Source organism: Manacus candei, unplaced genomic scaffold (assembly GCF_025592945.1).
Source record: "Manacus candei isolate 608988 ecotype Guabito, Panama unplaced genomic scaffold, ASM2559294v1 h1tg000018l, whole genome shotgun sequence".
In the NCBI taxonomy this organism is placed as follows: domain Eukaryota; kingdom Metazoa; phylum Chordata; class Aves; order Passeriformes; family Pipridae; genus Manacus; species Manacus candei.
The window spans coordinates 1,813,389-1,828,110 of NW_026138066.1; the positions used below are offsets into that span (position 1 = coordinate 1,813,389).

The window sequence follows — 14,722 nt, forward strand, 5'->3', positions numbered from 1 at the left end:
TTCAGACTTATATAAGATGATGATTTTGAATACTGTTGTGATTTGATTAATTCTGGTAAGTCTGGATAAGCTACATACCCATAACCAAGCAGGCTTAAGCAGGATACTGGTTGTAGCATCCAAAAATGCATCATTAAGTGCATGCCTGAGTTTCCAATGGGCTAAATACCCAACTGCTCTTATCTGTAAGGGTTTGCAGATGTTTTAATTATTTTCTAAATAGATATAATTTTAAGCTTTTTAAGAATAATTTGACTGTGTCATCATCTAATATAAATTCATCTTTTTATTTTATTGAAGTAAAAAGGCATAAGTAGAGCCTTATGTTCATTATTTTAATAGCATAAACCCCAGACTAAGGCATTAACCTAGACATTTTAATAATTTTTACACAGGTGCATGATGACATTTGATTAAGCACTGACAAAAATCATGCAAATATTTCCTTAATTTCACTAAGCTTTTCTATAGATAAGTTCTTCTGCATCAGAACCTACTTGCAATGGTCTTCTGAGGTTTTAAACATTCAATAATGTATTGAACTGCTTTCACTGAATATTGAAGTCATTCTCTTACACAGGTGTTTATTTCAATGTACTCTACACATCTTATTAAAGCTGTAGATGACTACAGTGTAACACGGTAACTATGGAAGTACATTTAAAGGAAAAGGCTGTCCTCAATTCAGAAAAGGCTGTCCTCATTTCAGGGAAGTCCTCATTTCAGGCTGTGCAAGGAACACATCACAGAAGAAATTAATACAGGGAACCTACAGTGCAGCCAAGGAGAACTCCTCCAAGTGAGCCATAATCAAAGGCACTAATTAGTCAGTACTGAGTCAGACTGTATGATCTTTCCACCTTATCTCAAATTATTACAAAAATAATCACATGACTTGCATATTGGATTCCTTCCAAGGCACACTTTTCCAAAGCTTACTTTCCTATGAAGTAACTACATTTTAAGATTAGTTTCACTAATAATAGGATTCAAATTGAGGAAGGCCATAGAAATTGCCTTTGCTGTTAATGTTATCGAACTACAAAAGCGGTATGGGAACCTCATTCCTTTCATTTAATAATTATGACAATGAAAACTTCTCCACAACTATATCAGCTCGACTGGCAAAAGCAGGGATAAACTCTCTCCTGGTCGTTACTACAGTTCACCAGGAGGGTCAGCTTCAGGTGGCTCTGCACATTCCAGGTGCCTCTCCAGAGGCATGGAACAAGGACAATCAGGTTTGCTCTGCATTCAGCCAGGTCAGGGCCAAAAAGAGTTTATTAGCTCTGGCTTCATCATGGACTGTAGTAGTTAAATGTTTCCAGAGGTACGTGACTGTAGAAGCTGTATAGATCCAAGTGAACTAAAAAAAATCCCTCAGCTAGACCCTCATTCGGTGGTTTCACAGTTTGGCCTGGGAATCATCTATATTATTTAAAAATATCCTGATAACTGAATACTAAATTAAATAACTACTAAACAAATTTTAAACGGAGGTACAGTTAAAAAAATTTTACTTTATACAGCATTTTATGAAACCTAAAGCTAAGAGAGTTTCCATGTAGAAATTCTTTTTAAAGTATTTTTGGATTTTACACGTTACCACAACTGCAGGAACTCAAGCACAATGCTCAAAAAGCTAACAAAATTCCAAAACACTCCTTGGCTTTTCAATGAATTACGTTGAAAATCTTATTCAAAAACAAGCAGCCATGAAGATGCACTTGTGGCAGGTTTCAGTTTCATCTGTTTTTTTTAACCAAATAATTGGTTAAAAAAATTTTTAACCTTTAATTGCCATCACTTTGTGATATTTCTAGGATCTCTCTCTGACCGTATTTTTCTACCTATGAAATAAAGGAAAAACTGTAAAGAAAAGAGGATAGATGAAGAAAGCAAAGAAAATACTCTACTCATGTAGAGTAGTACATTTAACTTGTTTAATTTGTGATGTCATTATCCCAACAGGCAAAACCTCAGCTTCCTGCTGAGCAATAACCATTCTAACATGGCAGGAACAAAAGGAGGAAAAATGGGAAAAAGGAGCAGAAAGAGTAATTATGCTTGCATATACTTGTACTTGTGTTTTCTACCACTGTATAACATGTATAAGTAGCTTACATTTTCATCAAATAAGGAGTAAAAAAATGGCATCATCATATCCAAAGCAAAAAGAGGTGTTTCATGTACACATAAAGAACCTGGTCCAGTGAAAGTTGTCCCTGCTCATGGCAACCTCCAGGGAGGTTGGGACTAGGTGATCTTCCAACCCAAACCATTCTGTGATTCTATGATACATTCTGTGCATCTATCCCATACTACTTCGACAAAATTACAAACTGTACAGCTATCTGTAGCTATTTAAAACATGCTATTATAATACTTTGTACAGACTAACATATTCAAATCATGCATGCTATTTAAACAATAGTTCACCTATAAAATGTGATCATCTGAGAAAAATATAACTAATGTCATTCTTTCACAATACTTATATATTAGTATATTTTTTTCAGATGAAAAATAAAGCTTTGGAGAAAACTGAAGGATCATTAAATGAAAACAAAAACTGTTATGGGACATTCACTTCAGAGTTCATCTTGATGATCCTTGCGGATCCCTTCCAACTCAGAATATTCTGTGATTCTGTGTATGAATTTTCCTTTTGCAAAGCTCATTTGAAGTTCGTGAAGAGGAAGTGAAATTCTGGAGAGGAATAAGTCACTGGTAAATTTACATTTCAAAATCTTAAGAGAATGATGGTAAAGTCAACACACAAGTACAAGAGTACAAGCATCTCTGTACTCAACAACATCTCTGCTGTTCCTGCACACAGTTTATATTTATCTAGTTTGACAAATTTAAGTACACAATAATTTTTTTAAACTTTGCCTTCCTGTTAGATTCTTGGCAAGTTAACTAAAGACTGGCCTGGAAAAAATGAAAAAAAATAAAATACTGTGTACAGTACTTGAGTGAAATCAGGAATTGATATAGCAGTCAAACTGTGCACACTAATACCCATTTTCTTGTGTGATGACAGCTGCTGTAGTCAATTCAAGAGGACAGGTTGAAGAAGACAGATTCAGTCTGAACAGTAGCACAAGCAGTAAAAAGGCATGTTTTTGAAAATGATGAATAATATTACAGCAGAGTAGGATATAAGTGGTTTGACTACTATCTTGAAGATTCATAGCTTAATCTTGAAGATCAGTTTATCACACACTTCTAAAGGAGGGCAGAAGATTGAAAAAATCATAAAATTCTAATTAAGCTGTGACTTGCTCTCATTTTCTAGAATCAATTAATTAAGTATAATTTAAAATAACATAAAAGCAGGGTAAAACATTAATGGTGACTGGAGGCAGTAACATGACAAATTACTTGTAGAAGAGAAAATATTTCACAACTTTTTTGCTTTACAGAGGCACAAATATACCTCGGGAGCACAACAAAAAGATAATTATAGTTGAGTGGTCTTAATTTGTCACTGAAAAAAACATTTTTTCCTTATAATAATGTGAAGTAATACACCAGTTCTTTTAAAATTCCACATATCAGATGATTATTCTCTATTTTTAACATATTACATTTATGGTACTTCTTGCCAATGCTTAATTGAGATGGACATACGGGTTCCTTGCAAAGTATTTAGAAAGAATATTTTGTAACTTTTGTAACATTGCAACTTGTCAAAAATTCATGAGTGATTTCTGTGTGTTCTTCTGATTGCTTTCTTCCTGAAAATCTTAGGAGACACTCAGTGCCTCAAAAACAAAATTCTCGAACAATTCCTGAAAAAATTACTGCATACCCAGAGATTTATCAAAGCATTAGAATAATCATCTCTCTTCCTAAGAATCAATACAAACATTACTTTTCACAGAAAACTTCATTTAAACAAACAATGTAGGAAATTACCTAATCTGCTCCCATTTCTGGGCATTGCCATGAAGGAGCCGAGGCTGCCCCCTATGACGCTATGTGGTCTCCGTAAAGGGGGCTTCTTGAAAGATCCCGTGTATTGGTGGAGAAACGAGTGCATGCTGTGAGATGTTGGAGGCCTGCCATTCTTCACAATAGGCTCTACAATTCACAAGGATCAAAATATTCATTGCCACAAGCAAGTAGGAGTGTCAGGAACATGCCAGAAGGAAAAAAAAAAGAAAAAGAAAAAAACCAGTTACTAAACAGGAAATCACCAGTCTGTTAAGATTATCTTTCATGCTAACAGTAGACCATCATACTACTGCCATTTCTCTATTAACAAATGAGTATAAAACATGGCATTAAGTATTATGCAAATTTAATTTTATTAAATTCTGTCACTCTGATGCTGGATGAGTAAATGTGCTGAATATACAGTCTTAGAACTTCAAGAAAATGAGAACACTGTAATTATTTTCTACTGTCTTACTGCACAGTGTCGAATCTACTATAATTTAAACAGAACAGCTGTTAGATCAACTATGATGAGCAAATTCAACTGCAAGCCGTTGCAAACATTCTGCCTCTCAAAATTCTCGCGTCACTAGTAGCAAGATCTTGCTATTGGGCGTCCTTAGAAGTAAACATACCTGTCTATACCTACTAGAGTTGTCATGTCATAATTAAAGTTATTAACTTACAAGATATCAGAAAAATTAAGTGTTCGATTTGTTATTTTGCCTTTCTACTGGATTGTACTTCAGACAGTTCATAGTACTTAAGACGTAAAACTAGGATTTTGAGATTTTTGTAAAAGTTATTATTACTGATAAACACTTTCTAAAAAGATAAAATGTTATAAATTTTAAAACCTTATTTACAAGTGTGCACAGAAATAGAGTGTTCATGTTCTCTCAGTAACCTGACTGTGCACACATGGACTAGCACTCAAAGGATTGACACGGTACTAGAAGCAGACTAACTGTAAAAACGCAAGAGGATTTTTTTACCCCAAGAAGAAGCAGAACAGATGTCAGCTTGCATTGACTGTCACAAAACTGGATTTATCAGAACCGCCAATGAAGTCATTCATACAAGAAAATACAGGAGAAATACTCTCACTTCAGAAAAAGAGATCAGAGTCATTTGGCAGCTACATGCAAGCACTGTCCCTGTACTAGGGTAAAGACCAGAAGATATGCTCAAAAGCCACTTGTGATTCAATTGATTTTATTTTTCCATCATTTGATTCTTATTAACATTACAGATTTGTGTTGTTTGGAACTATTCAGAAGACAGAAAACGCAGCAGCCGCGCATTGAGCAACCTCAGCACAAGTAGTGCTACTGAACAGAGCAGCACCCACCAAGGTGTCACTGGAGCCACTGCTCCCAGAGTGTAGCACAGACAGGATCTTCTCAGAACTCCACTCATGCTTACTGGGACAGGGAGTAGTCTGGGATGCCATTTCATCATCCCAACTTATATTCCCACATGCAGGGACCCCAAAATCTTGCTTTCTCTTCCAAAATAAGGTAAGAAGAACAATATAGCTAGGAGAAAATTTTGTATGGAAAGCAGAATTTCAATGGTGAAGGAAAATAGCAGCAAGAAATACCTATTATTCTAATAAAAGCAGGATCCTGATGGGAACCCACTCTCTCCCCACATATACAAAAACCTTGTGCATATATTACTATGACTAGTCTGAAGCAAAGAGACAGAAGTACACAGAACTATCCAAGGACAGGGCAGTGACTTTAAGAAATAATTGTGCAACGGATTTTTGCAAATAAACATGCATAACACAGTGAGACAAAAAAAAAAAACCAAACACAAAAAAACCAAAAAGAAACACCAAGAAAAGACTAACTCAGCTGCTGCAGAAAAAAACCAACACAACAACGACAAAAAACCCTGGAAAAAAACCATGCTGCAGGCAGAAAACCAAATGTGAAAGGACATGTCAGCACTTATAAACCTGCCTGCATCCTTCAGTTACCATCCTTCATAAATACAGCTTCAAAGTAGGTGAACATGATGAAAACTTCACCACACATCCATGTATATCCTCATGAAGTATAATCAGGGTCTTCAAAACTCTGCACATCTCTGTCCCAAATGCTTATTTACATTTCTAATATTTTGCATCATCCCTTTTGACTTAAGCATGGTATAAGCTTCCTTCTTGTGTTCCTTCAACAGCATGTTTATCCTAGGGCAGCAGGTAGCAAATTCCTCATAATTTTTTTTTAATGGAATCTATTACTTATTCCACATGACACTGTAAAAGTTAAATGCATATACTATATACATCTATAATCTGCTTCCTATAATTTTATCTCTGTGATTATAGGTTTGATTTGCCTTTAAAAAAATGGTTCCCTATATAAAACTCACAAACATTCCTTAGCTTAGTGTCACTGTACTAAGTAACCACTCAAAGGCTTAGCTGACATGATGGAGGTGTCTCCAGCAGCACAGCAGGTATTTTCATGCTGCTGTTGCTTAAATATTCAGCCACAGTCAAAATGAATGATGGAAATTAAAAGGGGAGTAAAAAAACAACAGAAAATTCACTGTGCAAGTGTATCATACACAGTCTGGTCTTCCTCTCTCATATAGATTAAACCAGTAGAAATATGATACAACCCACAGACTTTGTAGAGGACTGAAGAGGGCACTTAGGACTCAGCTGCATCCACCACCTCCTTCAGCACAAGAGGGAGGGTAGTGAAAGAGCCAGCTGTGGCAGGTTGCAAATGGCACACAAAATGATTCTTCACACCACGCAGTCTGTGGTGTTTCCTCACCACAGGAGGCTACAACTGTCAGAACTTACAAGGCTCAAGGGGAGACGGAACAAGAAATCTGCTCAGGGTTACTAACCACACAGAGACTTGCCTAGTTCACGGAGGCTCTGAACTAGAAACCAGTACAGTTCTCTGGGGAAATGATGTTATATTTTGAGCTCTAATCTTAGACTTGCCCTCAAATGTCATCCTCAGAGACTGGAGAACAGACAGGTAGAACTCCAGCTGTCCTTACAGCATAAGACTTCCGCAGCACCTGGGCAGTTCACTTGTTTTGGCTCTCGCTGCCACAACCATTCCAGCAAGGGTCTTGTTAATTATTTATCTCTAGCTCTTTTTCCTTACCCTGCTCTATAATTTGTAATTCCAAACTGATATGGAAAGAAGTTGAAGCAGGGACTTCTCAGTGGTTCTTTTTAAACTGTATTTCGTTGGTTGTTATTATATTCTCTTCCTATTTTGTCTAAAAAATCATGAGATCTTTGACTCATCTTTCAAGAAATGCCATTTCAACTCTTACATTTCTTATGCAGCCTACTAAGCTATCACACAAATCTAGTCTTTAAGTGCGGACAAAGTTAACATTCTCAATGAGAATATAAATTATGTATCATAAATTATGTGTTATACTGATGTACAGGATGACCATATGTATTTATTTTCAAAGTCTCTGAACACTTTTTACAATTAAAAATATTTTATATCTATATAAACATTAATTTTATATCTATAAAAACATACACACCCTTTTTTTAATGCCATGTTCATGTTATCTTAAGTGTACACCTTCAGCAAGGTTGAAGACTGGGCAATGCATGGTGATTAGGCAGTGTTGTATTACTCGATTTTCAAGTCTGGTGAATGCTGAGCTGACCATTTATTTCATTTGGATAATTGTCTTGTATTTCTCACTTTCTATCACTCAAACTTCCGTTACTATTAGCATGACCCAAAATAAATACAACAGCACTATCCAAAGACAACACTGTATAAAATACAACCAAGCCTGGTTTATTAACCTTGTAAGAGTTGCTAGACCATGTTACTGATTTGTTTCAGAATACACACATATACTTTAAGAAAATACAGTACCCAGTAAGGTACCACTGCTTTGCTAAGTTTGAAATAATGCCAACACTAAGGCTAACAAACAAAAAACCCCAGAAAATAACTCAAATGAGACACTGAAATCTTTCAGTTATGAAATTACATAAATTCATGTTTTAACATAAGTGGAACTGTCTTTTATTACTTCATAATTATGAGAACTGCCAGAATCAAGTAAAACATTGGTGTATATAACTACTAAGTAGCCTGTCTGAGGAATTAGCTAAAACCAAGTATTTCATAAAGATTTTTCCTTTAACTGCAATTTAAATTAACCATAAAGCCTGACCTGAAATTACTCCTGAGTTAAGCAATTTTTCAATAAATCCATGATATTTCTTTTCCTTGTCCATCTATAAGAACAAAGACCTACACTACCACTTTCTTTCCTGTGCTGGATTTACTTAACTGGATTTACTTAATCTAAGCTCCAGAGAGCCTGCAGAATTGCCTGGCATTTCTTGGCAAGGCCTCAGCAACTGACATACTGTCACACATCAGTCAGCTGGTGGATTAAAGAAAGAAAGTGTTTTCATTAGGAATGTAAATGCATTTTAAAACACATTTTATGAATATGTAATACCACATACTCAACTACCTCTTTCTTTTTTTTATGTCCCATGAGTATCTCTATTATGTGACAAAAAGACCAAGCTGGTTTTCAGATTTCACTGCCTAAATTTTGGAATGATATTTGCTTCAGCTAGCTTTAATAAAGAACCAAAATCACCTGTCATACAGCACGACATTATCCCTTAAATCAAACATCTCTGACAGAGCTGATTAAGTCTGCAAAAAAATATTCTATTCCATAACCGTTATCCATTCTGGACATGGAAACCATACAAATACATAAATATGTATTTTAACTTCATACAAATAAAGTACACAACTGGAGTTTTTTCTAATCAAGTGATACTGGAGACACAGAATTTGATTGCTGATTTGGGTACAGAATGGGGACTGAACCCAGGCATGTTCCGTATTCTAAGTAAGGAGGAACTCTGGGTGACAGTAAGCCTGCCACAATTCACTGCTGCTACCTAAAATGTAGCTCAAGGTCCTCCTCCCACAGAAAAGAAGTGTAATTTTGATTTAGGTTTTAGAACTAGATCACCATGGAGTACACAGAGCGGGTGCTGGCAGAAAGGTGGGGGCAGAACCTCACTCACCACTCTTAGCTGCAACTTGACTCTGGACTGGCTCAACTATAACAAAATCTCAGTAAATGTCCCAAGAATCCGCTACCGGTTTTTATAGGTCAGGATTCTACATAGTTTCTTTTCCACCCACCTTGACCTCACCCTTGCTCCAGAAAACTTCCAAGGCTGTTTTTTTTTTAATTTTCCATTTTGATAGAGAATGAAAAAGTGTCAAAAATCTACATTTGTGAAACTAAATATTCATTCTCTAAACAGCCTTGCATTCATGAAGCTTGTGATGCATTATGACAACCATTTAAGATTATTTATATAGGTCTCTCAAATGCCACTGTCATAGAGCTTAATCATATTTTGGCATCATCTACTAAACATTCACTTAACTGATCTGAATGTATGCTCTGTTAATAATTACTCAATTTTTACATGTGTCTCAGCAATAAAAACTGATTTTTTTTTTTACTGAAAATACAAAATATTTTGAACAAACTGTTGAAGAAGCTGTTGTCAAGAAGCTCTTTATTTCTTCAGAAAGTGTAGAATGTAAGCAGGTGAATTTCTGACATTTTAGAGTTGGCATGCTGCACTGTACAATACTTAATCATACTGCTATAAGGCAGTCAGATCCACTCAGTAAAATTACTTGATTGCAGGTGACAGCTCCCATATAAGTTATATTTAAATAACTCAAAGCAGCAATACGTTTTCTATATATGTACTCTCAAGGAGCTGGATGACGAACACTACAAAATACTGTGTATTTATACATTATTTTATGGGATTGTTTCCTTGGGCTCCAATATGTGATACCCAGGAAAACATTAAGTCACTCTAAAACCAGAGCAACCACTCAATATCACTTAAAATAGTATTTATTCATTAAATAATAAGATGAAACCTCTGAACTATTGACTATTAAAATATTAAAAACTTAGCAAAACCTCAAGGGATTCCTCCCATTGCTCAGAGTTATCCATCTGAGTGCAGCAGTCATGTCCAGAGCAAATATTCTTCACTTGGACGACACAGGGCAAAAAATATTTGGCAGCACATTTGAAGAAATATGCTGACAGAAACCCAGAGAAACATGGTCTTCAACCTTCGATGAGAAATGAAGTACATCAATTACTAAAATGGCACTGTAATGTCCTGTAAACTTTATTTTTTAATTTGGGACAAAAAGGGCAGACATTTTTCCAAGGCTTCTGTTTAAACTACAAAACCAAGAGATAATATGCAACGCAAGGAATGAGATCAAGCCATCTAAAAAAAAAACCACTAAAAAAAGCCTTTCAAAGCTGACTTCACATGCAGTGAGGTTTTCCCTCTGGTCTGGATACCAAGACAAAGATTACAATCAAGTGAAATATATTCAAAGCCAAAAACCTGCCTTTGAGATTTACGTATTTCACAGTGTTTAGAAAATAATTCTCAGGCAGTATTTTTGTTCATCAGATCTGCACTGGAACACAGGCATGGCAGTTCTGTACCTCAAATCATATAAGCATAGCAAACCATCAGTTTAAAATCGTAACTGCAGAAGGCATCACACTACACCAAATCCTTCAGAAAACTGTTTTAGCTACAATTTAAATTAATGTGAGTCAGCATCATAGCCAAGATACAAGCATCCCTGGCCTCTATCCTTGCATCCACACACACAGTTACCCTGTAACTCCCAATGCAAACATCTGTGAGACCACGCTGCCAACCAAACCAGGAAACAGAGGATCCGGCTCCTTTTTGCCCTACTTTCAGAAATAAATTGTGTTGGCTAGTTACGTGTGTTTTACTTTTCTGTACTTAGAAACTCCATCTGAGCACCATTTGAGAACAAATCTCTACATATACACCAGTGAGCCTACAGAGTGAGCTAACAGAAATTTGGTGTATTTAGAGAGTCCACTTCTGCATCTAAGCATCACGTTCTCCTGCCAAATCTGTATTCTACTTGTGAAGGAGAACAATTATGAGTGGACAAGACCTACACATAGCCCTCCAAGACTATGAGTTTCTGCAGCATGCTTTCAGGCACTGAATTTTCATGCTCATTTCACTTCATAAGCACTTCCACACATGAACAGAGCCTCTACATTTTGTGGGAAGAAACAAAACAGAAAGAGAAGAACACTATGTTGTGCAGTGTACGTGGGATGGAGAAACCACACTGAACAGTAATAATAAAAATGGATGTATACCATAGCACAGAAGGGTACATACAGACTATAATAAAAACACTGTCAGCACGGTGCAAAGGACAGTCCAAGGTGCAGTGTTTAGCTGTGACAACTGTCAGTGACTTGCAGTAATCTGTAGCTCTCGAATGAGTTCTAGCAATTCTGGGGATTTTTTCCCTCCCACCCCCCACATTTTTATACTGATACTTTCCTCCAACATCAACAGAAAAAATGTACTGATTTATTACCAGTAAGCATTTCTATGCTTATATTTTCAATTCAAGAACATTGTCTCGAAAATATGTTGCAACACACTGTTTTACTTCCACGCTCAAGGAATCACACAAAGCAGATGGAATGGGAGTTTCTCAGCTCTGTTAATGAGACGACATGATTACAGCTACAAAGGCATTTGGATGTTCCGAGACAGTATTGCAATGTGTCAATTTTTATAAACATTCACCCCTCTTATCAGAGTATTAACTAGTCATTAATGCCTTAAACCTAAAAAACACTTACGCACTTTACCGTAGTTGATCCTTCCATTATTACTCACACCTGTAAAATTACAAAAAAATTATGCAAGTGTTCGTGAGAATGGATCCTATGATCACATCACCGAGCTAAAACAGACTAAATGGGGATAAATATTATTCTACAAATTCATATAGCCATTTCTATCAGAATTTCACTTGTTTTGCTTATTATGTGCATGTGTATTTATCTATATATAAAAACAAAACTTGACAAAATAGAATGCTTTCCAAGTTACTTACATATAAATGTAAGAGCTGTGGACATATTTTGGAACACGTCTTGCAATTATTATTAAAAGCATGCTTGGAGTTTGTGATAATGCAATTCATAACATTAGGCAATATAGCCACATTTTCTGCTTTTATTAGAGAGCATATGTATTTAAAGTATTTGCATAAATTTTACACTGAATTGGGCTTGAAATATGCATGATTTGGATATTACTTCTAGCCAAATTATATTAGTATGTCATTGGCAAAGAAAAATTTCAGGAGCAAATTTAGTCATCAACTTCTACAAATTACCATTTAGTATTTTTAATATTAATCTGAATACATATATTAAGGTAGAACCTAGAATTAAAAAAGCAAGCCGGCACATTGTTAGTATGCTGAATGAAAATATGGCAGAATGAAAAATAAACAACAAATCCACCTAATTGATTTTATATGTTGAAACATCAGAGACCATGAAAAGCTTTTGTACTTAGCTAAAAGGTTAGCCCGAAGTATACTTCATACAGTCCACAGTTCATAAGGCTTCAGATGTATTATTATGCATTTCACTGGTCACTTTATTTTTATGGTTTATGCATATGATTTGGCAATGCTTCCTCACCCAGAAGCCAATTATGATGAACATAATTTGTAAGGAAGATTTAATTATATATAGGTTTCTGGTCACTAAATAATTTGATGGTGTTAAAAAACCCCCAAAACTAATGGTTATTCTACATTCAGTGCAATAGGTCTGTGCTACTGCATTGAACAATGTGGGTTGATCCCTGCTAATCCCATTTTGCTGCTCATGGATGAGTGATGCATACTGAGATTGTAGTGACATCACATGATGAAGGAGTATGTGTATGAAATGAGATTGCATACAAAAGGTTAGCTGATTCAATGGTATCAATGTACTGCAAAGAAATGAAAAGTTATGTATCTATTTTTATGTCTGTGAACTACAAATGGGACAATTTGTTCTGCATTAGGAGTACTGTTCTTTCAGTCTTGAAACAACCCACTCAGAGCTGGAGCTAATGACAAAGTGGGCCTCTGGATGGGAGCAACAGTTATTTGAAATCACAGGCAATTGTTTGGGAGAAGAAACATTTGACAGGGGACTGAACAACACGGGTTATTGCAAAAGGGTGATCATGAGGAAAGGTCCCTGGTACTATGTACAAGTGATCTACACCTGGAATGGCAGCACTGAACTGGAACTTTATTTTAAAGATTTTACGGGGTATGTACGTGAAAATCAGAAGGACATGAGCGTGGATTCTAGGTCAGCACAATGTGATTTTCTACGGACTTAGTCCCTACAATCTCTACAGTCCATTAACACAGCTGTTTCCTAGGAAGGAAAAAAGCTAGCATGTATAAAATTATAACCTTCAGTGAACGCAGCCATCAGCATGGAATGACAGGAGACAAGATGAGCAATTTGCCAGAAAGAAAAAAAATAAAACAAAATTGGACAACAACACCGGAACAAAATGCTGCTGTAAAGGTCTTCAGTGTTCAGGGTCTAGCCTTGACTTCTGGCATAAAATGCACAGTTGCAATGCCCTTCAACTCTCACTTCTCAAGTTGATGATGTACTAATGCTTGAAAATAAAGCATATATGAAGAACCACTTTCTGAAGGCTATTTGTATCCCTGGCTTTGATTCTCTGTAGATCAAGACACTGGCATGCCTTTTAAAGTTTTTAAACTGTGCTTTTAAAGTTTCTTTAAGAGCAGATTCAAAGCCTGTAAACTGGGCACATTTGGGTTTCTCTGTTCCACAAGGTAAAGGAGTTGTTTGTTCCTAAAAGCAGAACTAAGGAGACGGTTACTCCTGCCTTCTGAGACCAGCACCATCGCAGTAAGGGATGCACTTTCAAGATCTTAATGCAGCTATCACTTTATAAAATATTCTTCAAGAGACTACATCCTCTCATATGTCCCAGCAGGATATTTAGAGTTAGTACAGGCTTCTTACCACTCTGATTTTATAAGATGCCAAGGCAAACCATCCTCATTTAAGCAATCCTTTTTAAGCAATTTTTTTAAATGCCCACTGAAGGATTTTTTTTCCAGGCTATGTTCTCTACTAAACTTATCTTTCACCAAAAGAGACAACTCATTACTTGACTGTTTTTCCAGCACTTTTCAGTGCCCAAACCCTACTCTTTCCAAAATATCTTCATCTGTGGGAAAGTTAGAGCTTCCTTTACAAAAGCAAGACTAGTAAGCATTTTCCAACCCTACTTCCTAAGAAAAGTAGGGTTGAAAAGGAAAAATAAAGGAAAATAAAAATTCATAATGTAGTATCCTGTTCATCTCTGCAAGATCAAAGATAGGACAGATACTAATAAATGCATTCTGTAAGAATCCAAAAAAGGTAGCAAGTGTCAGTGAAACTTTTTTTAGTGACAGAAAATGATGAGTAAAGATTACACACAAAAGTACAGTATATATTTCTTCTTCTTTCAAGAGACCAACAACACCGTGAATGCATCCAAAAAGACTCTACTAAGGCATCAACAACATTCTGCATGTATAAGCATAGCATATAATGTATCATAATATTAGCATATGAAGTTCCTTTTGGGCAATTAAATAACATGGAAAGCAAAATAAAAGGAGTACTAAAAGCTAAATAAAAAATTTGCAATTAGAAATATTTTCTTGAATTGTATTTTTATCACTTTAAGTATCTGCTGAGAAGTTGCTTGTCACAGTTTGGCAACAAGCATGGAGAAGACATCTAAGTATTGCTCTTTGGGATAATT

At 35.8% G+C, this 14,722-nt stretch overlaps 1 protein-coding gene across 3 annotated transcripts in view; it reads right to left on the reverse strand.

Annotated features, from left to right (window-relative positions):
• CDK17 (cyclin dependent kinase 17) overlaps positions 1 to 14,722 on the reverse strand; it is a 90,748-nt gene that overhangs the window by 35,625 nt on the left and 40,401 nt on the right. Inside the window, exons 3-4 of one of the 3 annotated variants that reach the window (XM_051784064.1) lie at positions 11,707 to 11,745; positions 3,925 to 4,089 (exon numbers count right to left, since the gene is read on the reverse strand). In XM_051784064.1, the coding sequence (XP_051640024.1) occupies positions 3,925 to 4,089; positions 11,707 to 11,745 (204 nt within the window). Of the gene's footprint in view, positions 1 to 3,924; positions 4,090 to 11,706; positions 11,746 to 14,722 lie in introns of those variants that run through there. The other 2 variants (XM_051784066.1, XM_051784065.1) reach the window with 2 other exon arrangements.